A 23,847-nucleotide genomic window follows, 5' to 3' on the forward strand; every position below is an offset into this window, starting at 1 on the left:
AGCAAGATGGACTTTGATGCTCTCATAGTTCGATCTCAAGTATGTACCTCTAAAATTTATAAAGGGGCGCGCCGTTGTCGAATTCTTCGCAGAAAACCCCATTAATGATACACAAACGATAGACACCTGGTCGTTTTCGGATGAGGATATACTCCAAACCGATGTAGACTCCTGGGACCTTTATTTTGATGGAGCATCGAACTTAAGAGGATTTGGAATAGGAGTGTTGCTCATTTCTCCTGAAGGCGAGCATACACCAATCTCTGTCAAACTCGACTTCGAGGTAACAAATAATGCTGCAGAATACGAGGCTTGTCTCATTGGATTGCAAGCAGCAGTAGGTTTAGGCATCAAGAATCTTCGAGTGCATGGGGATTCATCTTTGATCATCAACCAAATTATGGGATCTTGTAAAATCCGAAGTGAAAGCTTAGCACCTTGTCAAGCCAGAATAGACCAAGTAGCCCAATTCTTCGATCAAGTAACCTACCTACACCTACCTCGGGAGGAGAATCAATTTGCAGATGCTCTTGCAAAACTTGCATCTTTGATTAATATGTCGGATTGCATGGTAGAAATGCCTTTATGCATCGAACGACGGTCAGAGCCAGCTTATGTGCACCAAATCACCGATGAATAGGAAATCACAGAGGAACCTTCGTTCCAAGCGATCCTAAACTTCAAACTCAACGGCACCTATCCACCGGATATGGACAAAAGGGGACAACGTGCTATACGCTAACTAGCTTCCCAATACGTTCTCATGCAAGGAGAGTTATACAAAAGAACGCCTCTTGGCGTAATCCTACGCTGCCTTGATCATTCACAGGCACAGAAAGTGATGGAAGAAGTCCATGATGGAGAATATGGCCCTCACATGAGTGGACCCATGATGGCAAAGAAAATAATACGTTTGGGGTATTATTGGACCACAATGGAATCTGATTGCATCAAATATGTAAGACATTGCCACAATTGCCAAATCTTCGGGAATGTGCAACATGTCCCTCCTTCATTTCTTTACACCATGATATCTCCCTGGCCATTTTCTTCTTGGGGAATTGACATCATCGGTAAGATCACTCCAGCCGGAACAGAAGGTCACTGTTTCATCCTAGTAGCAATCGATTACTTCACCAAGTGGGTAGAAGCGGCTTCCTACACCAGTCTTACAGCCAAGAACGTGGCAAAGTTCATACAAACCAACATCATCTGTCAATACGGTTGCCCACATGAGATCATCAGTGACAATGGATCATATTTCCAAGCTGAGATTGAGCAATTGCTAGCCAAGTAGAAAATCAAACATCACCACTCCTCGCCATATAGACCACAAACTAATGGCGCGGTAGAGGCGGCAAACAAAAACGTTGTCACAATTCTCAAGAAAATGATTGACAACTATCGAGATTAGCCAAGCAAGATACCCTTTGATTTATGGGGATATCGTACGTCTGCTAGGACGCCCACTGGGGCCACCCCTTTCTATTTGACCTACGGCATGGAAGCTGTACAACCAGTCAAGCTAGAAATACCATCCTTGCGTATTTTACTCGAAAGTCAAATCCCAGAGGCCGATTGGAAGAGGGATAGATATAAAGAACTCATCCTCCTGGATGAACGAAGATTGCGTGCATTACATAATGTGAAAACATACCAGGCATGTATCAAACGAGCCTTCAACAAAAGGGTTAAGCCAAGAAACATCAAAGAAGGAGACTTGGTCCTCAAATCAATTAGAGCTCTTTTACCTGTCGATCCACGAGGAAAATTCAAACCCAATTAGGCCGGGCCATTTCTAGTCAAGTCCATACTTCCTGGGGGTGTGGTTAGGATCACAGATTTAGATGGGAACGAATTTGCCAACCCAACAAATCTCAACCAACTGAAACGTTACTATGCCTAGAATAGGAGCAAAAACGCGCCTCGCGTACCTCACGTGTCGCTCTTGTGGCATGAAATAAACGGCCCCTGACCAAGACAAATTAAGCTAATGTCATCTTGCTCTTTCATTTTGACAATTTGTCATCCTCATATCATCAAATAAACTGAAATGCATTTTAGGAGTAAGTAAAAGCTCATGCTTATTTTCTAAGTTCATTACAAGCTCTTGCTTAGAACAATTATTCTTTTAAATTTACTTGAACTACGCGCAAGGGTTTGATTTCATTTTTTAAATGAATACGTAGGCAATCCTTTACAGGATACAACCCATTAATTATTCTAAATGTAAATAGAAGGACATTTACAAATGCATTTGGAATTCGACAAGAATAATGATAGAAAATCGTAACGGTTTCATAACCAATCAGCCTCTTTTATTTCATTTCTTTTAATAATAATACGCTACATAATAAAAGGTTTAAAAATAAAGTATCCTAGGATTCTAAAACCTCCACCTTCTTATTACAATAATAATAATAATAAAGACTTAGGCTATTCTTCCATTTTTCCGTTGCCTTTGTCATTTTTATCATATTTCTTGTCTCGACCTCGAGCCGGACGCTCTTGCGCCACTTCCGACCTAATCACCAATGGTCTCTCTCGTGGTCTAACTTTGCCATTGTTGTCAACCACCATCTTGACGGCATGAGAAGTCTTCGGTTTCTTCGAAGGATGAACAACTCGAAACCCGGCTTCTTCCTCTCCCTCAGTCAGATGCTTCTCTTTCTCCTTTTCTACATCACGAACCTTGTAGTCAACAGGCTCGCGTTTCCTCAATCTCTCGCGCTCCTCCGGAGTAGTAGCTTTCCTCCACCGCAGATAGGAATCCGACACCCATAGAGCACAAACAGAAGAGTTCAAGAACCATATATTCCTTTGAGCCCATTTGATGGCCCACTCTCTTCGACTCTCAGTAGTAAGCGCCACGGCAGTCTGCGGGACAGTGTCAAGCTTCGGAATCATCTGCTTCAATCCAACCTGCCTCATCAACCTCTCCGGGAAGATGCATATCATAAACTCCAAGCCAGGAATGCGCACAGACCGGGTAGGATACAAGGATGATACTCCAGTGACAGATTTTAGATGCCACCATGGTACGATCCATCTAATCAAGGGACCATCGTCACTCTTCAATTTGTTTTCCCAATAGTTGCAGACTCGAGTTGCAATCCTTCACAGGATACAACCCATTAATTATTCTAAATGTAAATAGAAGGACATTTACAAATGCATTTGGAATTCGACAAGAATAATGATAGAAAATCGTAACGGTTTCATAACCAGTCAACCTCTTTTATTTCATTTCTTTTAATAATAATACGTTACATAATAAAAGGTTTAAAAATAAAAATAGCCTAGGATTCTAAAAACTCCACCTTCTTATTACAATAATAATAATAAAAAATAATAATAAAGACTTAGGCTATTCTTCCATTTTTCCTTTGCCTTTGTAATTTTTATCATATTTCTTGTCTCGACCTCGAGCCGGACGGTCTTGCGCCACTTCCGACCTAATCACCAATGGTCTCTCTCATGGTCTAGCTTTGCCATTCTTGTCAACCACCATCTCGACGGCATGAGAAGTCTTTGGTTTCTTCGAAAGATGAACAACTCGAAACCCGGCTTCTTCCTCTCCCTCAGTCAGATGCTTCTCTTTCTCCTTTTCTACATCACGAACCTTGTAGTCAACAGGCTCGCGTTTCCTCAATCTCTCGCGCTTTACCGCAGATAGGAATCCGACACCCATAGAGCACAAACAGAAGAGTTCAAGAACCATATATTCCTTTGAGCCCATTTGATGGCCCACTCTCTTCGACTCTCAGTAGTAAGCGTCACGGCAGTCTGCGGGACAGTGTCAAGCTTCGGAATCATCTGCTTCAATCCAACCTGCCTCATCAACCTCTCCGGGAAGATGCATATCATAAACTCCAAGCCAGGAATGCGCACAGAACGGGTAGGATCCAAGGATGATACTGCAGTGACAGATTTGAGATGCCACCATGGTACGATCCATCTAATCAAGGGAGTCACTCTTCAACTTGTTTTCCCAATAGTTGTAGACTCGAGTGAAGTCCACCATGTAGAGCCTGGTCCTCATTGCGATCGAGCGAGCATGATAAGCAGGAACATTAACTGGGGGCTCGATCAATCGAAGACGCTCCATAAGCCAGACCTACCAAAAGCAGGTATTAAAAAGAGAAAAAAAAATGAAAAAAAAAGAAAAAAAACGAAAAAAAGAAAAATTCTTTTACCTGCAAAATAATGGGACTTCCCAGATAAGGAAGGTCATGGTTGGCTTTCCTGTTATCTAACCCCAACAGGATCTCTCCTAAGCACAGGCAAGTTGGGCTCCTACGCAGCTCCATTTGCTCAATTAAGCTCAAATAACGAGGATCACCTCTCAAATCCTCATCAACATGCCCTTGAAGGACATATACATGTAGTAGGCAAAACTTTAATGCCCTTCGCCTGGCAACATAAGAGATAGTGGGATCGGCCCTATTGATGAATCGATCAATGAAGTCCAACATTCTCACTCCTTTTGAGGTCACAAGACGGTCCACCTCAGCTCTTGTCAACCCAAGAAAATCCCTAAACTTGTTCTTATATCCTTGAGAAGTAGAGGGAATAACAGGCAAATGTTTCGGGTCCCAACCACCAATCGCAGCAATTTCTTCGGGAAATGGGCAAATGTCGCCTCCGGGGAAGGCAAATACGTGATAATTCGGGTCCCAGTAATCAAGACAAGCATCTAGGAACGGTTTGACCACCTTGATCAACTTCAAGCTCAAATGTGATCCAAATTATAAGCACCCATGTCGTGTTTCTCCACATTAGAGAACTCATTTGTCCATTCCTTTAGACGAATTTCGAGAGTATTCATGATGTATGCTTATTTTGAGAGCTTTATGTAATAAGACGAAGGAAAGACGGAAGAATTATGTGAATAAAACCTCCCTCGACGTCTCTATTTATACTAAAAGCTATTTCCTAAAATCCGTCAGGACGGATACATCTGAAACAGGCGCAGACACCACTGCGCTCTCTTCAAAGGGACGCAGCTCTTGCTTTGCGCCTCTTCCTCAGCCTTCTTTCTGTGTTTTTTCCGCGTTGGATCTTTCCAAATTCCTCAAATAATAATTTCCTATTCATTTGGGTTATTATTTTGGTAAATCTGTCAAATTGCCATGTTTCGTGTTTCCTAATTCCACGGGCACGCATTTCGAGGCGATATCGACATTTTCGTCATCTTAGCACGCTTATCAATTTCTTTTTTTATTTTCTTTTGGGGAATCATTTCACTCCCGTTCCACATAACATTTCAAACTTATATGCTTCTATTTTTCTTTTTTTTAGGGGGTAGCCCTCCCTACCGTCCGGTCATTTCCGGCAAATTTTGCATTTTTGCATTTCCGAGTCGTTGTTTTGCGCTAACTTAGGCCATGTGTACAAATGTATGTTCTATGTGATTTCTGTGTAAATTTCGGCAGCATGACGGCATAGACCGTCATCTACCAAACCTCTTCAAAGCTAACCTGTAGGTACAAACAAAGCAACCCAGCAGCAAAGGCACTCAGGCCATCATATATACAATCAAAAGGGGATATGTACACCAAACTGGGGGCTCGAGCCCCAGAACAAAGTCCGAATGTCCAAAATGTAGGTCCTAAAAATGTACAAAGTGTGCAAAATACAGCCGAAGACAAAAACAACAAGCAAACTACTGCTGGTCGCCGCCTAGCTCAGCAACTCTCGCCTCGAGAGCATCAACCTCGGCGTCGCGGACCTCGAGCTCCCTCAGCAGGCGAGCTGTCTCCTCCCGGGACTGGGCAAGCTCTCGATCCATCTCACGCTCCCTCTGCAAACATCAAGAATTGGCTCATGTCAATCATTTCAAACATAAGGAAAGTTAGAAAATTCGAAAATGAAGTAAACGGAAGGTTCATACCTGACGTCTTCGGCCGCCAACAAGTGCCTCGACGGCAGTAGCCCGCAGCCGGTTGGCTACCCTCCACAAAGCCATGGACCGGGATGGCGCAACCTGCATTTCGAAAGAAGAGATTCTTATCAATTGGACAAATTCAAGCAAATGTGTCCTTACACAAAATTATACAAGTTAGGAGACTCACCCTCCGAATCAGATGCTGCCACTCATCCAAGCCAGCATCTCCCACCGCCGCATCAAAGTCGCGCAGCTCGGAGATCGTCGTCATCCCCGACGCGTCAGTGTACTCAAGGGTCTCGGGGTACTCTGGGGGCTCGATGGCCGCCGCCTCTGTTCGAATATATGTCCTCCGACAATAATGCGATCACAACTGTCGATCATGATGATCACATGTTTAAATATCATTTTAAGAATACATGTGGGATGTAATATTTTACAGTCAACTGGTCCACACATATTGGTAATGATTGACTGACTAGAGTTTGACATTACTGTCGTGCGACGGTGGTGATCAGTTGATCCCCTTAGGTCATACCTAAAGGGTGACACTCTTAATTGATTATTTAATTGATTGTATGTCGATACGGGTTAATTAAATTGCTTAAAATTGACGGGCGATTTTGTGAGTATTATTGATGTGTCTTATTGTAATTCGATTAAATAAGATACGGTCTAAGTAATCAAATTGTTTTATTACTTAGATAAAATTATTGTTTACGAAACAATTGAAACTGAATAAATCATTTATTATAAATACAAGACGTTGTGATTTATAATTGATAAACCGTTTTGGTACAAGTAATTATGAATTACTAAGTCGATTTTGTACATGGCGTATTTTTATTAATACGTTGATTTTTAATATGTTAAAAATACATTAAAATTACACATGACTAGTAACATGTGACAATTGACAAATGACAAAAAATAAAATGGACCTCCCATTTTTTTATATAAATGCCAAAAATGGAGGGAGTATTAGGTTTAAATTGTGTTAATTATTTTTAAGTGGATAACATGATGATTACAACCTAATGTAGCCATGCATACCTATGTTTTCTTGGGTAGAAAAACTTGCTCATACATTGGGCATCCTCCCCTCCAACCGGCTTTTGCATGGTAAAAGCCAAGGGTTTTTACTCCATTTTTTCTAATATACACTACAATTACTAGTGTGAGATATTCATTCTTTTTATCATCTAAAACTTATAGAAATTTTAGAGCGATAATTACTCCATTTCTTCCCTTCTCTTGGCCGAATAAACAAGAGAGCAAAATAATATTTTGGGTCAATTTCTAAGCAAGATTAATAATATTACTAGTTCATAGTATTGTTAATTATTAAGAGTTACACCTTGGGTATTCCCTTTTGGGATGGATTCTATTTTGGATCCTTGTTCATCCATTATAAGGAAGCTCATGAACAAGTGAGAAGGAGAACTCATTTGTGTCCAAAATCCGAAACTACAATAGTAAGAAGTGACGATTTCTTCTCTTATCTTATTTATGTTTGCATGCATAAGATCTAGCTTTTATTTTATGACTAAATAAATCTTTCCATATATGAATATGCAAATTAATGAGATTAATAAAATCTAACAAGCGGTATCATGAGCCTTAGGTTGTTTGCATGCAAATCGGTTTATAGTTTTTCCGAGTTATATGATTAACATACAAAACTAATTAATTTGGATTTATGAAGATAAACCTAAAAATAACCTTGCATGTTAAAAGTTCCTGATCCTAAGTGATTTTTAGGACATTTTGGTTTATTTATGGATTTTATTGTTCATTTTATAGATTATTGGCATTAAAATGTAATTTTTATGATAAAAATGTCATTTTTGGACGAAAAATAGCTAAACTTCGAATTTTTTAGTGGTTTTTGGATATGTCTTCACATATATTATCTAATGATGGCCTGTAAATCTTCATGATAAAATGAGTTGTTTTGCTCGAAATATGGATTTTTTAAGTTAAAATCGTATTTAAATGGGTAAATAGGTTAATATGAGTTATATTTCGAATCTGGTCATGGAAATTTAGTATGTTGTCACATGAAATTTTACAAGATGTATGTAAAATATTTGGCTATAATGAAGTCTTTATGCATGATTTATGAATTTTTGATGAAAAATCACATAAATAGTGACTATAATTAGTAATAATGCTAAAACATACTTCATGACTAAAGGAAAAATGTCACATGTTGCATTTTATCATATATTTCAGATATAAAAGTGAAAAGTTGATGAATATAATTTTTCTCATATTTTTATGGTCATAATTGTTAATATCGATAAACCGCAACATTGTTTTTCTCGATAAATTTTCGAAATTTTTAACCTAAGTTTTGAACATTATGAGTGTCATGGTATTTTTCTAGAATGATCATGAGTTTAAATTTCAAATTTTGAAATTACTTGAAATTTTTATGTTTTAATTTGAGGTTTATAGCATAAATTTTGTATTTTTAGGTCCATTTATGAACAATATTAAGAAATCAAGGTTAATTATTGTCAAATGTTAGTGGAGACTAATTTTGAATCCTAAGATGGTTAGGGTAATTAACTTTTACATAAATATGAATTTATGTAATTATTGTGATTTTAATAAGTTAAATCACGCAAATCCGTAAAAACCGATTAATATACGATATTGGCTCTTAAAGGCGATTTAGCATAAAATTTGGCATGTTCATACATATTATAATGCTGCATTTTATTTATGATTGTCATATTTTAATTTTATGTAATTTTTGAATTATGTAATTTTACTTAGTATGGCCTTAGTTTTAATTGGTATTACCCGAAATGTATGGGAATATCAATTCCGTTGTAATTATTATGATCTCGTATCACCGTTTTGTAATTTAATAGATTTATTTTATTTTAATTACAAATGTATAATAGGAAAGTATTGCCTTGAAATGCGTGCCAAGACCAAAGCTCTAGGAACCAAAGGAGTTGGTTTCCAAATTTGTAATAGTTTATTAGATTTACTATTTTAGGAAGGCCATACTAGGATTTTATTTATGCTTTGCATTTTATTTATATGTTGCATGCATCGCTAAATCGCCATAACTAAACATGCATTTTAAATCGTGTTAATCGACCGTGTCAATTACAATTATCGTAGTTCACCACTTTAGTTCACTTAAAACGTGATAGATAATAAATTGACATGACCTCTCGCTTAAATAAACAATTGAGACTTAGCCTTACCAAAAATTAGAAACCATGGAAACCTATTTCGTGAGGGAGTGCACTTGGCCTTACCGGGGTACAAACCTTGCTACGTAGGGGAAATGGGTGATAAATGTCTATCCACCGAATTTATGTTAATAAAGGGTATTTTGGCACACCGTGCCCTAAGTTAATATGAATTTGGATCATGGACACATTTATTCGAAATTTGGATTGAACTCAACGAAAGTATTCACGACGATTTCCGGATGTGTTTCGGGCTAGAGATAAATATTAATGTAATTTTATCGACCAAGAGTTCTAAAAGTAGAATCGATTAAAGGGTTAATCCACCGAGTTATGTTAATAAAGGGTATTTAGGCACACCGTACCCCAAGTTAATATGAATTTGGGTCTTGGAATCATTTATCAAGTTGGGTAGAGGTCATTAGATAAATGCAAATAAAACTTGTTTAAATTAAAAATTTACGAGTGTTATTATTTTTTTTTTTTAAATGACGAGTGTTTTATTCCTTCTATTTTGTTTTGTAGACCACTTTTATTTCTCATAACAAATGGCCGCACCAAACACCAACACGGCACCTCTCACTAATGTTTCATGGCTCCGATCCTTCATCGATCGTTGTAAACTTGAAAAGAATGGGTCAAATTTCTCCGATTGGGATGCCCAACTCAAATTAGCCGCCCAAGGTGACGACAAGCTTCGTTACCTCACCGAGGCCTCTCTACCCGAACCTAATGCTAGGTCGAGTGCCGCCACTAGGGAAGCATATGAGGCTTACCACAAAGAGTCCGCCGCTATGAAAAATGTGTTGATTTTTGCTATGGAGGCAGATCTCCAAAGGAGAGCCTTTAAAAAGGGCACCACTAATGAAATCTATTCCAAACTTGTGACAATGTTTTCACAAACACCGAGGATCGTCCAATATGAGGCGGCCTCGTCATTCTTTGATCTCGATTTCAAGGAGGGCCAAAACGTTAGCCCTCACGTGCTCAAATTGTTGGAGCTAGTCGAGACTTTGAAGATTCAAAAGATTGAAATCCCCAAAGAGCTCATTTTAGATAGAATTGTACACTCCTTATCCAAGGTCAAAGCATATGTACAGTTCCGGGTGAATTTCAAGATAAGGACGTGTCTCTTGAAGAGTTGCACAAGTTACTTGTGCAAGCCGAAAGAGACATGGGACTAAATGTTAACCCACCTAAGGATGTGCTTAATATAAGCACTAAGAGCAAGGGGAAGTTCAAGAAGAATGGGAAAAAGGGTAAGAGGCAAGCTCCCATGTCCACCAAGGCTAAAACTTTTGAAGCTAGCACTTCCAAAACCAAGAAGGGTCCTCTTGATAAATGCCATTATTGTAATGGTGTTGGACATTGGAAGAGGAATTGTTCCAAGTATCTTGGTGACATTAAAACTGGAAAGATCACTCCAGTAGGTAAATGACTATCCTTTCTTTTATGTTTCTAATTCAACTATGGTATTTTGATACAAAGTTGTGATAATGTATCCCCTTTTATTGTAAATAGGGCCTCCTCCAAGCAAAGACAAGGGAAAAGAGAAGCAAGCTTGAGAAATCATGAAGGAGCTAGGAGTAGCTACCGATGAAGCTTGGCTTTTATTATTGTCTTTATTTTAATATGAATTTTAGAACTATTTTGATTTCCGTGTTCGACATGGAAATGGTTGATCCTTTCTAAACAATGGTTTTATTTTGGATTATGGTGGCTTGGCTTGCAACCCAAGTCACCCTTATCGTATTTGTTTGTTCTAAAATTCGTCTTTATATGCTTGCACATAAAAACATATGATTATCTACTTAAAGTGATCCAATAGACAACTATAATGATGGGATTCATTATATGTCCACAAGCTTAAGGCTTATGTATGATCAATTATAAAGTAATGTTGAGTTGATGAACTCTTCTAAAGGGATGTCAATTACCAAGTACACCCATCAAAATCTAAAAACTATTAGTCAATCTATGAGATATTCCTTCTTCTACTTCAAAATCATTATTTGTGTCTCATAAGCTATCTTTAAATATCTAGTGTATTTATTTTAAAGATAGAGTGGGAGAAAAATGAAGACACAAAGATGCTTGAGTAAATGTGATCTACAAAAGGAAGAATGATTTGTATACCAATATAGGGAGTATACTTGAATAGATGAGATCTATGGTATTGAGTAGATGAGATCTACATGACAAAAGAGACCAAGTGAAGTAATCAAAAGAACATGTTCTTAAGATAACTACACGAGGAGACCAAAAGAAAGTTTTGAAAGAAAATGACTAAGGAAAAGTCTCGACAAGAGATTTTGCTAGTTTATGACCTAGATATAAATAGAGTTTCAATATTGATATTTACTTAAGAGCCTAAATGAAACAAAGTTGCATCCTTGAAATTAAATGAGATTTATGATTAAAAGCTGTAAAGAAAGATATGCCGATGTCTACAAGAGCTAAGTTAATTATTAACCACGCTAGTGTCATTACTTAACCTCATTATGAAAATGAAATGGTTAAACCTCCTTCCGAAAAGGGTATTTTGAGAAGGACGTTTATTAAATGGAATTTCACATTTAAATAATGACATTGCTACGCATCATTATAAAAATGAATGAGTTAGAGATTAAAATCTCTTTCCATAAGTTTAAGATTGAAACCTTTTCAAAATAGGTATTTTGAAAAGATATGTTGGGAACATATATGGTTTTATCTTAATAACTTGGCAAAGCAAAATGTATTTCAATTCTTGAAATGTTTCGATTGAGTAGTCAATTACGAAATATGTGGAATTGAGTGGGAGTTTGAAATTATCATGTGAAGACATGAAATTTAGTGGGAGCTATCATCTTGTAAAATTTATAACTCATTACTCATTGAGAATGACGAGCTAGTACTATCTTCACAAAGAAGTATTTGAGTTTTCAATTCTGGATGAAAATGTGTAATACCCCGTATTTTGATAATATTTTGTATGAATAATTTATGTAATTCAAATAGTTAATTAATGGCATTTCTAATAATAATTACAAGTAAGACGTTAATTAAATAATAAATTAAGTATCCAAGTCGGAAATTGGGCTTAGCTAATAATTGAGCGTTGGGCCGTGTGCCATTGTTATTTGGACCGAAACTTATTAAGTTGTTATGAGTATAGTCGGGATTTGTATCGGGAATTAATAATAATATAATATGGGAATAATAATATATAAAGGTAATAATAATTATATCAATGATAATAATAAAGTTATGGCAATAATAAAGTTAGTAAGTATAGTATGAGGAAATCCAACTTATGGTAAGACTAATATATTATATAATAATAATAATAATAATAATAATAATAATAATAATAATAATAATAATAATAATAATAATAATAATAATAGTAATAGTAATAGTAATAGTAATAGTAATAGTAATAGTAATAGTAATAGTAATAGTAATAGTAATAGTAATAGTAATAGTAATAGTAATAGTAATAGTAATAGTAATAGTAGTAGTAATAGCAATAATAATAATAATAATAATAATAATAATAATAAAATAATAATAATAATAATAATAATAATAATAATAATAATAGAATACATATTGTTATTTAGTAAGTTTCCTAATAAGACTACCTTCTACTAGTATAAAAGCAAAGCTAGACCTACCATATAGTTTTATTCACAAAATTGCACAAGTATCACACATAAAGCGAAAGAGGGAGATATATAGAAAAAAGAGGAAGAGAATATAGTTTTATTATCGTCTCAAGGTAAGACCGTCTTATTATATAATATATTAATTTTGTAATTATGCTAACATGCATGCTAGACCATCGTATGATTTGCCTTGACCATAACCTCGACCCAAGACCACCGTGACTGACCCAGGACTTAACTTGACCACCATTGACCGGCTGGGGTTAGGGTTTATAGGGTGATTGATGTGGTTGTGGTTTCGGTTGCAACTGTGGGTTGTACATGGGTTTAGACCCTTGCCTCGCCTATTTTAAGACCGAACCTGGGTTGGGTTGGTCCGTGGTGGTGCGTCGACCTTTGTGGGTAGTCAGGGCCTGTCAAAGGTGGTGGTGTGCGTAGGGGTGGCCGGAAATTCGAAGGGTGAGTGTTTGTGTTGGTGTTTGTAGTGACACGTGAATGTATAACCAACCTGACACTTCGTGCTTGATTAAGACCGTGACCAGGGGATGGGGGTGCTTCTGGTGGACCACCGTGGGTCATAGGGTGGCCATTAGTGGTGTGTGGTGGTTGTGTTTGTTGAAAATCGTGAATTGCTTGTTGTCGATGCCGCGGGTGTTGTACTAGGGCATAACGGGATTGGCCGTGGTTGGTTGCGTCGTGTCGTGTCGGTTAGTGTCGTGGTTAGGGTGGTAGGGAGAGATGAAGGTGGTGGCTGGTGGTAGTGGTTGCTCGGGTTTTGGGTGTATCGGTGGTGTTGTAGGTAGTCTAAGGTGAGTGCCGTGAAGGTGTTATTGATATTGTGGGAATGGTCGAAGGTTATTGTGGGGAGTTATGGCGTGAGTTTAGAAACATGTATGGAGGTGTTGGTAGCGGTGGTTAGGGCTGTCTAGACCGTAGTTGTGGGTGGTTGAGTAGGTGGTGAAGAGGGGTGGTGATGGTGGTTGTTAGACCGTGAAATAAGGGGTGTTTGGGGGTCAAGTGTAACACGGTTGGACAAGTTTAAAACGTGTTTGTATGAATTTGATTAGTAATGATCATCACATGATGATGAATATTATAATTAATTAATAATTAATAAATGATAAAGGTTGTTAATAATTTATATTATGTGTGTGGGTGACCTCAATAGGTTGTTCGACGGGTATGACGGGTTTTGAATATTAACAACGTAATTGTTATATAATTAATTTATAACTAGTAAATAATGTAATTAGTAATTAAATGTTATTATTACTTGTCTTAGGTGACGGAATTGTTAAGAAGCCTTGTTAATTGGATTTCTATTTATTCGGATTGCGTTATTGGAATTTGCTGATCAGGTAGGATAACTACTCAACTTGTCTTGCTATTTATTTGATAAGAGGAATTGTGAAACTGTGTGGATAATTGCCATTGGATGAATTGTCGGATGTGAATTATATGTCATGGAAATATATTTTGGTTATTGGTTTATTTATATTGTTTATTGGATACCTCAGATTCGGTCTGAGACGAGTTATGGTTATTATTAGTAATACATATCTTTGAGTGGATACCTCAGCCTCGTGTTGAGATGGGTTATTGTTATTGTATTGTTATTTCTATATATTGTAATTGTTGGATACCTCAGTTTTATACTGGGATGATGGATACCTCAACTTCGGTTGGGATGGTGGATACCTCAACTTCGGTTGGGATGGTGTATACTTCAACTTCGGTTGAAATGATGGATACCCCGGGCCAGGGATTGGCGGGATGAATGGGTCTTTCGGGTGATGAGCTTAGTCGTATTTGTATTATATGTCATATCATTTTACTTTGACTTGTTGTTGGTTATTCCTACTCAACCATTGGTTGACGTGTTTGCTTCTGTGTCAAAATAAAATTGATGCCTGCTTTAATTGATGGCATCCTGTGGTGAACCATTTAATATTTCCGGTTATATGGGGAGCAGATTTAAATAGCAGGTTTTGAGTTAGCTGGATATGGGGAGCTTGGGCGTGTGAGCTTTCGGACCTGCAGGAGTCTAGATCACAAATGTAGTTATATCACTTATTTAATTTCCGCGGCGAGTTGTATTTATTTTTACATTAAGTTCTAGTTGATTAAAAATTGTAAGACATATGTAATCATTAAAGTTTTTATTTAAAGTACTTTGGTGAGTTGGACTTTGTTATCTACTACCTCGGGAAACCGAGATGGTAACACTCTCATTTACTTGGGAATGTCTAGCTAAAGGCTCCTAAATAAATGGGGGTGTTACAAAGTGGTATCAGAGCAAAAACGATCCTCAGGCCTAACCAATGAATAATAATGAACTTAGGATGTGTCTAAATAAAATGAACCCCGGGTAGAAACTGTTAGGAGCCCCTCTTAATGCGGTTAAGATGCGCGCCTTAATTCGTACCATGGCCCTCTCAGTTTTGAACCAGGAACCTTGAGAGAATACTTGAGAGTTGGGGTAATTTAAAAGGAACATTGGTTATTTTGTTTTGAAAGTTTTGTTGCCTTGTTTGAATGTTGTTTCATTAATGCTTGCGATGACGTGGACGTAACTTTGCGTTTTCGGTAAAGGGATGTGATATGATTTATTTTAAGCAATGTTATAAGTATGTTGATATGAGGAAGTATGTTGTCATGTATGTGGAAGGTGTGAATATGATTAAGCATGTGAAGTATTAATTATTGTGTGGAATTGGGAAGAATGCGATTTTGGTTGATTTCATAAGATTTTTACCCTCGATTGTTGTGGCTACCATTTACTGTCTGTTTAAATTTCTTTTTCGAGATTTTTATATGTGATAGCTTTGTGAGTTAACTTTCATATGCCACTGGTCTCATGTTCAAATAATATACGGGTTAGGAGAAATAAATATTTTAGTGGACAGTGGTCAGAATGATCCTGTACAGTGATGTTTTCGCGCCATGTTTTTGTAAAACTTTCCATTTAAAAACTACCTGTCGATTTAGTGTAATTCCAACTACATTGTTTAAAATATTCGTATATGTTAATTGGTAAGCCACGTTGCAAGGTAAAGTTTTGACAATTAATAGTGATTTTTACAATTTGACCTAAGTTTCTGACATGTTGCTGTGAAATTTCTGTTTCGACCAAGTAGTTTGTAAAATGCAATATAAATTGATCCCATGGGTTTTTGCCTTGATTATTCCTCTCATTAATTGTTAACTTTTTGTAGATTCAAAAAAAGTATAAGTGCTCAAGAAGTAATAATTTTATTATTTATTTATGATTTTAAGAAGTTGTAGCATGTTTTCTTAGCCTTAAAAATGTAAGTTTTGGTTCTTATCTTTTGCACGTTGATAATTTGATGTTGTCAATTATGTGAAGTAGAATGACATGTCTAGTGATATGCGGAACGTGTTTCCCTAAGCCTATATATATGTTAGCAATAATTGCATCCATGTTTAAGTTAGATATCATTATTAAGAAAAGATTAATTAAACAGTTATGCGTATCTTTTGTGATAGTTTATTATTTATCTTGGCAATGTATTCGCCAATAGTTAAGTAAGGTAGATGAAGGTTAAATAAAGTTTAGTTCGAATATCTTATGTGATTGGTTTTGTTATTTGGAAGAAAATCAAAAAAATTGTTATTCAGTTAATCATTACTTGGAGTTGTGTTTGAGAAATACTTGTCTTATGTTGCAATGTGTATCATATGTTCTTGTAAGGTTACAAAAAAATGGTTTAATTATTTCCGTTGTTTGTTATTTCAAACTTCGGGGACGAATTTTATTTTTAGGGGGAAGAAATGTAATACTACGAATGTTTTGGGTTATTGTTGTGACACCTTGTGATAATATTGGCATGATTGATAATCGTAATATGATAATTGTGTTGGATGATGCTTAGTTATGAGAATGTCTATGAGTGTTGTGGTAGTAATTGTGGGCGAACTTCGAGACGAAGTTCATTTTAAGGGGGGGAAGACTGTAATATCCCGTATTTTGATAATATTTTGTATGAATAATTTATGTAATTCAAATAGTTAATTAATGGCATTTCTAATAATAATTACAAGTAAGACGTTATTTAAATAATAAATTAAGTATCCAAGTCGGAAATTGGGCTTAGCTAATAATTAAGCGTTGGGCCCTGTGCCATTGTTATTTGGACTGAAACTTATTAAGTTGGTATGAGTATAATCGGGATTTGTATCGGGAATTAATAATAATATAATATGGGAATAATAATATATAAAGGTAATAATAATTATATCAATGATAATAATAAAGTTATGGCAATAATAAAGTTAGTAAGTATAGTATGAGGAAATCCAACTTATGGTAAGACTAATATATTATATAATAATAATAATAATAATAATAATAATAATAATAATAATAATAATAATAATAATAATAATAATAATAATAATAATAATAATAATAATAATAATAATAATAATAATAATAATAATAATAATAATAATAATAATAATAATAATAATAATAATAATAATATTATTATTATTAGGGTAGAGTTCCGGTGAGAACGAGGCTTATCGTGAGAACCGTGAGAACAGCTCTCAACCGTCCATCAAATAAGACTCACGGCTGAGATTAGACGCGCGCTGCTCTTAAAATTTCACGGAAAACAAAAAATAAGAGTGTACATGTCAGCAATATCAAGCCTACGTAACAAAATCAAACCACACGAAACAAAATCAATCGATTTCATCATTAATCCTTCCTTAATTTGTAAATTTTTGTCTTTCGATATCAAATTTAGTGATCTAAAATCGTTTATTCATCATCAATTCTTTGTGTTCAAGCGCAAATCGTAGTCAATTTGTTCAAACTTTTGCATTCATCGGCCATTCAGTTATTTCAAGATCAAAACTTTGTAAGAAAAATCGGAATTGATTTGGTCATTCATCTGGAATTATTGTTTTCTACAGTCAATATTGAGGTATGTTCATTCAATATTATTTAATTCCTTTCTGAATCGTTGTTGAATTGATTTTATGATGATGTTAAAGTTGAATTTGATTAAATTCAACTTAATTTCGGATTTGATTAAATTTAGTTAACTAGATGTAATGTACAGAACCACAAAAACATTAATTTTATAATGAAAAGTGTTAAATTAGGGTTTATAGTTTGTTTGTTTGGTTTTAGAAGGATGATAAATGCAAATGTACTTTGTGGTGAGAAAAAATATACTAAAAATAATGAGAAAGGAAAAGTGTGCAATTTGAAGTAACTGAAAAGTAATTTTGCATGTAAAAATAATGTCTTTGTGTTGTCTTCAGTACACGTTTCATAAGGAAATGTCCAATCAGTCTTAGTGAAATGTGCATTATATATAATAAGGATGTGCAAGTAATTATTACCTTTTGCAAGTGGTCTTGCAACTGTTCAATATGTCAAATGACGGTTTGTAACTTGCTTAAGTAGTGAAAAGACACAACTATTCACATTAATTTGAATATTAATTCTAAATGTACATTATATTAATTATAAAAAAACATGTTCCATCAAATAAATTGTCCACTATCTATAGTATATTCATAATTTGCATTTTCTGATAATTAGGTGCAACTAAAATATCATTAAGCACTGTTTGGAAAATGTACATTATATTATATTTAAACGTACATTAAATTATTTAAAAAAGAACATGGAACATTATTTGGAAAATAAATGTGCTTTCAGTTTAATTCAAATGTCCATTACGTATATTTATAATGTGAATATACTGTTTTATGCGAGAGATTTAACTAACATAGATAACTTCTCCCAATTTATTAATTACCATGATTATGTTTGTGGCAGTTGAAAAGACACAACTGTTCACCAAATTTAATCTCTTATACTGAATTAATCCACTATATAAACCAAGGAGTACACAATTACTTTTCCATCTTACCTTCATTTCTAAAACCTTTTCCAATAACAAAAACTTTTAATCTCTTCAGAAAAGTATTTAATTTTCTTAAAAAAAAACAATGGACTACTGAAAATGCACGATAGTTGCCTACAAGAATGATGCTCACAAACAAAATTTCATGAACCATTATAGGGATTGGAAAGTAAGCCAGTTTTCTTCAAACTGGTTTGATGGAGATGACATTCCTGTGGAGATGGATGTACCATCTCCCAGTAGTCCTTTACATTATTTCCTTACTACTCAGCCTTTGCTGCGAATTTTGTTTGAACGACTTGGGAGGGAGGAAAAGAAAAACATGGCAATGGTGTGCAAGGGCTGGTCAAAGTGGTTCCTTATAGGAATGGAGCCAGAGGTAAAGGAAAGGGATTATTATCGAGGGGTGGTTCGGGAACAGCAAAATGGTATAATCACTGTCACAAAGGATCAGCGGCTCCTTGAAAGATTCTGGCTTTGCACGACTCTATCTAGTCGTGCAGAAATAATTAGACATCATAAACAACAAGCACGACGATTTAGAAACCGAAGAGAAGAATATGAAATTGAGGAGCAGTCTGGTGATGAGGGTTATTATGACTCAGAATGTTAGATTGGTTTAGAAATATATTAAGTTAGTTTTCTATTTTATTGTTATTTTGTATTATCTTGTGGTTTTTTTTTCAGTATAAGCCTTAGTAGGCTTTATCATTTTGAAAGCCTTAAATGGCTTTTGTAAATATTTTACTAATATTAATGAAATAGTATTGTGTCTATTTGTTTGTTTACTGTCATTAGAATTCAATATATTTTATATATGCTCTATCAAAATGGACAACAATATTTCCTATGAACATTAGCAGTAAAATAAATGTTCCTTTAAAGGCATGATAATGGACATTCGAAGGAATACATTATATATGAACCTTTATTTATACGAAATAACTTGCTTATGTGGTGAAAAGACGCAATTATTCACATTAATTTGAATATTACTTCTAAATGTACATTATATTAATTATAAAAAAACATGTTCCATAAAATAAATTGTCAACTATCTATATTCGTAATTTGCATTTTCTGATAATTAGGTACAACTAAAATATTATTAAGCAATGTTTGGAAAATGTACATTATATTATATTTAAAGGTACATTAAATTATTTAAAAAAGAACATGAAACATTATGTGGAAAAAAATGTGAATTCAGTTTAATTCAAATGTCCATTACGTATTTTCATAATGTGCATATACTGTTTTATGCAATAGATTAAAGTAACATAGATAACTTCACCCAATTTATTAATTACCATGATTATGTTTGTGTCAGTTGAAAAGACACAACTGTTCACAGAATTTAATCTCTTATAATCAATTAATCCACTACATAAACCCAAGAGTACACAACTAGTTTTCCATCCTACCTTTTCCAATAACCAAAACTTTTAATCTCTTCAGAAAAGTACTTAATTTTCTTAAAAAAAAAAACCAATGGACTACTCAAAATGCCTGATAGTTCCCTACAAGAATGATGCTTACAAACAAAATTTCATGGCCCATTATAGGGAATGGAAAGTAAGCCAGTTTTCTTCAAACTGGTTTGATGGAGATGACATTCCTGTGGAGATGGATGTACCATCTCCCAGTCGTCCTTTACATCATTTGCTTACTACTCAGGATTTGCTCCAGATTTTGTTTGAGCGACTTGGGAGGGAAGAAAAGAAAAACATGGCCATGGTGTGCAAGGGCTGGTCAAAGTGGTTCCTTATAGGGAACGACCCAGAGGTAAAGGAGAGGGATTATTACCGAGGCGCGGTTCACGGAAATGAAAATGGTGTGATAACTATCGTAAAGAATAATCGGCTCGCTTGACGGATTCTCGCATCCGCACGACTATGTCTAATCGTGCAGAAATAATTAGACATCACAAAAGACAAGAACGACGATTTTTATAGGAAAGAGAAGAAGAATATGAAATTGAGGAACAGTCTGGGGGATGAGGGTTATTATGACTCCATTTGTTAGATTAGTTTAGAAATATGTTGTGTTATCTTCTGTTTATTGTTATTAGGTATTATCTTGTGTTTTTTTTTTAGTATAAGCCTTAGTAGGCTTTACCATTTTGAAAGCCTGAAATGGCTTTTGTAAATATTTTTCTAATATTAATGAAATAATATTATGACTATTTCTTTGTTTAATGTCATTAGCATTCAATACATTATATATATGCTATATCAAAATGGACAACAATATTTCCTATGAACATTATCATTAAAATAAATGTTCCTTTAAAGGCATGATAATGGACAATGAGCATATTAGAATTGGATTATTGCATATTAGAATTGGATTACTGCATTATTGATGCAATAATATTTAATATACTTACTTACTTAACTACTGTTGAACCAGACAATGAGTACAAGTGATGCAACTACGTCTTCTTCTACAAATAACAGCTTTAAAACACCAAGGACAATAATTGAAACATTAAATGCACTCCAGTACATTCCATTCTGTCCAGAGGAAAAGAAACCTAAAGTAGGACAAGTATTCGAAACGCTAGAATCAGCAGAGTTATTCTACAAAGAATATTGTACAATCTGTGGGTTTACGCCAAGACTTGCAACAACAAAAAGGATTAAAGGCAATGAGTTACCAAACAGTTTTGCATTAAGGAATGTTGTCTGCAATAGGCAAGGTGTAAAGGAAAGTAGGAAAAGGAAGAGGACTGATACTGATACCGATACTGCTGAGAATGATGCAGAATCTGATGTGACAGACATAAGCCGTGTGAGGCCGATTACAAGAATTGACTGTCGTGCATTAGTGCGGTTTAAATACCAAGAAAATGGAACTTATATTGTTACTAGATTCGATGAAGCGCATAACCATCCACTTACTTCGCCTGAATCTACAATATTCTTGAAAGGAAACCGAAAAATGACAGAGGTACAGAAGCAATTTGTCACAAAGGTAAAGGTGCTAAAACTAGGTGGTGTGAAAGCCTATAGAGGTTGGAAGGAGCTGTGTGGAGGTTACAACAACATTGGGGCTACCGAGGTTGATTTCAAAAACTTTGTCAGGGACATAAAAACCTACATTGGTAATTTTGATGCACAAATGTTTGTTGAAAATCTTATAGGGAGAAAAGACACATGCAGTTCATTTTACTTTGATTTTATAGTAGATGAAAACAAGTGCCTGGCTGGAGTGTTTTGGGCAGATCCGATCTGCATAAAGAACTACATGCTGTTCGGTGAGGTTTTATCAGCAGATGCTACATATAGAACAAACAAGTACGATATGGTGTTTGTGCCTTTCACAGGAGTTGATCATCACAAAAGGTGCATAACGTTTGGAGCTGGGTTGATAGGTGATGAAAGTATTGAGTGTTATACATGGCTGTTCAAGACATTTTAGGAAGCAATGGGCGGGTGCCAACCGAAAATTATAATTACTGATCAGGACAAATCAATGAAGTCGGTGGTCCCGGTAGTGTTTAAGGAGTCAACACACAGACTGTGCATGTGGCACATAATGAAGAAACTAAGAGAGAAAGTCAGTTATCAACTGTTTCAAGATGAGGATTTTAAGACCAGGCTCAATAGGTGTGTTTGGAACAACCAACTTGAGCCTGATGAATTCGAAGAACAATGGGGGAAGATAATGACTGATTATCAACTTGTAGAACACGAGTGGTTTTCAGATTTGTACGATCTCAGGGAACAGTGGATCCCTGCCTACTTTAAAGATTTTTCAATGTCTGGCTTGATGAGGGTTACTTCTAGGTCTGAGAGTGAAAACAGTTTCTTTGACAGGTTCCTCACACCTCATTTGACCCGTGTTGAGTTTTGGGTGTGCTATGAGAGTGCCTTGGAAGCACAAAGACAAAACAGTCCAAATTGAACAAAGGACAACAAACACTCAAATCCCACGGAAAAAAAGTCAAACCTTGAAGTCCATGCTTCTGAAATGTACTCGCACAACATTTTCAAAGACTTCCAAACAGAATTGGTTGCGCTTTGTCGATTGCCGTTTTAAAGATGTGGAGAAGATTGATGAGACAAAAATATATATTCTAACAGACTTGCGAGATACCAAATAAGTCATGGAACGTAGCATATTCACCGGATAACATGGAGATTACTTGTTCTGTTCTATGTTTCGAGAATGGGCTTGTTGTGCGAGCACTCGCCTTTGGATTCTACACAACCAAGATTTTCAGAAAATACCAGAACAATACATAACGCAAAGATGGACAAAAGCTGCAATGAGTAAGCCTGTCTTTGACAAAGATGGCAAATGATAGATGTCTCTCAAAAGTTTTCGACCGGAAAAGTTTGAGTCTTGAGTATGTGGCAAGAGGTTTATTCTTGTGTCAGCGTAGCTGAGTGTGATGATAACGACATGAAGCTTTTGATTAAAAAACTGAGAGATATTAGATTGGATATGATTAGTAACAGAAGTGTACGAGCAAAAAATAAAGGCAAGATGAAAGAAATAGAAAAGTACGTAGGCTGCAAAATACCTGAGAAGTTGGTGATTCATGTTCCTAAAAAATCTAAAAACAAGGGTAGGACCAAGGGCAAGAGAATTGAATCACAAATGTTAAAAGCCCTAAAGAAGAGAGGAAAAGAGAAGAGGTACTGCAAAACATGTGGCCGGCAAGGACACAACTCTAGGACTTGCAAAGAAACAAACCATCTGACAAGTATGTATAATTTGGTTTCTTGTTAAAGCATATTACATTAATGTTAAATAGTTATTAAATTATACAAGCATAGCGCATAGTGTTTACCTTCCAAAATCATCAATCTTATATGGAGGCACATAAGCTCTTTGTGCAATGAACATTATGGTTGTTCTAAAGGCACGATAAGAATTTCAAAGAATGTATATTTGGTTAACATTAAATCTATTATCAATTTAGTTGTTCATTTTGGCCATTTTCTCCTTATAAAATCTGATATTTAATTTACATTTTGATGCATATTCACCAAATACTACCATGAAGATGACGGCGATGAAGGAGATGAATCTGATGATGTGGAGGACGACGATGAAGAAGATGAATCTGATAACGAAGTGGAAGGTGCAAATTTTTGATTCAAGGATAGACATCCATAATATACACTACGAGAACATTCTTAAAGGCTTGTATGCACAATTCGATTATACTGCCAAAG

At 35.5% G+C, this 23,847-nt stretch overlaps 2 protein-coding genes across 2 annotated transcripts; both read left to right on the forward strand.

Moving 5' to 3' along the window:
* The first annotated feature begins 13,490 nt into the window (after positions 1-13,490).
* On the forward strand, positions 13,491-22,081 carry LOC141641064 (protein FAR1-RELATED SEQUENCE 5-like). Its single transcript, XM_074449741.1, has 2 exons — positions 13,491-13,561; positions 21,355-22,081. Exons 1-2 carry the CDS (start codon positions 13,491-13,493, stop codon positions 22,079-22,081), a joined length of 798 nt encoding a protein of 265 aa, XP_074305842.1.
* A 6-nt stretch (positions 22,082-22,087) lies between these two features.
* Positions 22,088-22,567, forward strand: LOC141641065 (protein FAR-RED IMPAIRED RESPONSE 1-like). Its single transcript, XM_074449742.1, has one exon. The coding sequence runs from the start codon at positions 22,088-22,090 to the stop codon at positions 22,565-22,567; it is 480 nt and encodes a 159-aa protein (XP_074305843.1).
* Positions 22,568-23,847: the final 1,280 nt, after the last annotated feature.

The sequence above is a fragment of the Silene latifolia genome, chromosome 2 (assembly GCF_048544455.1).
Source record: "Silene latifolia isolate original U9 population chromosome 2, ASM4854445v1, whole genome shotgun sequence".
NCBI classification, from domain to species: Eukaryota; Viridiplantae; Streptophyta; class Magnoliopsida; order Caryophyllales; family Caryophyllaceae; genus Silene; species Silene latifolia.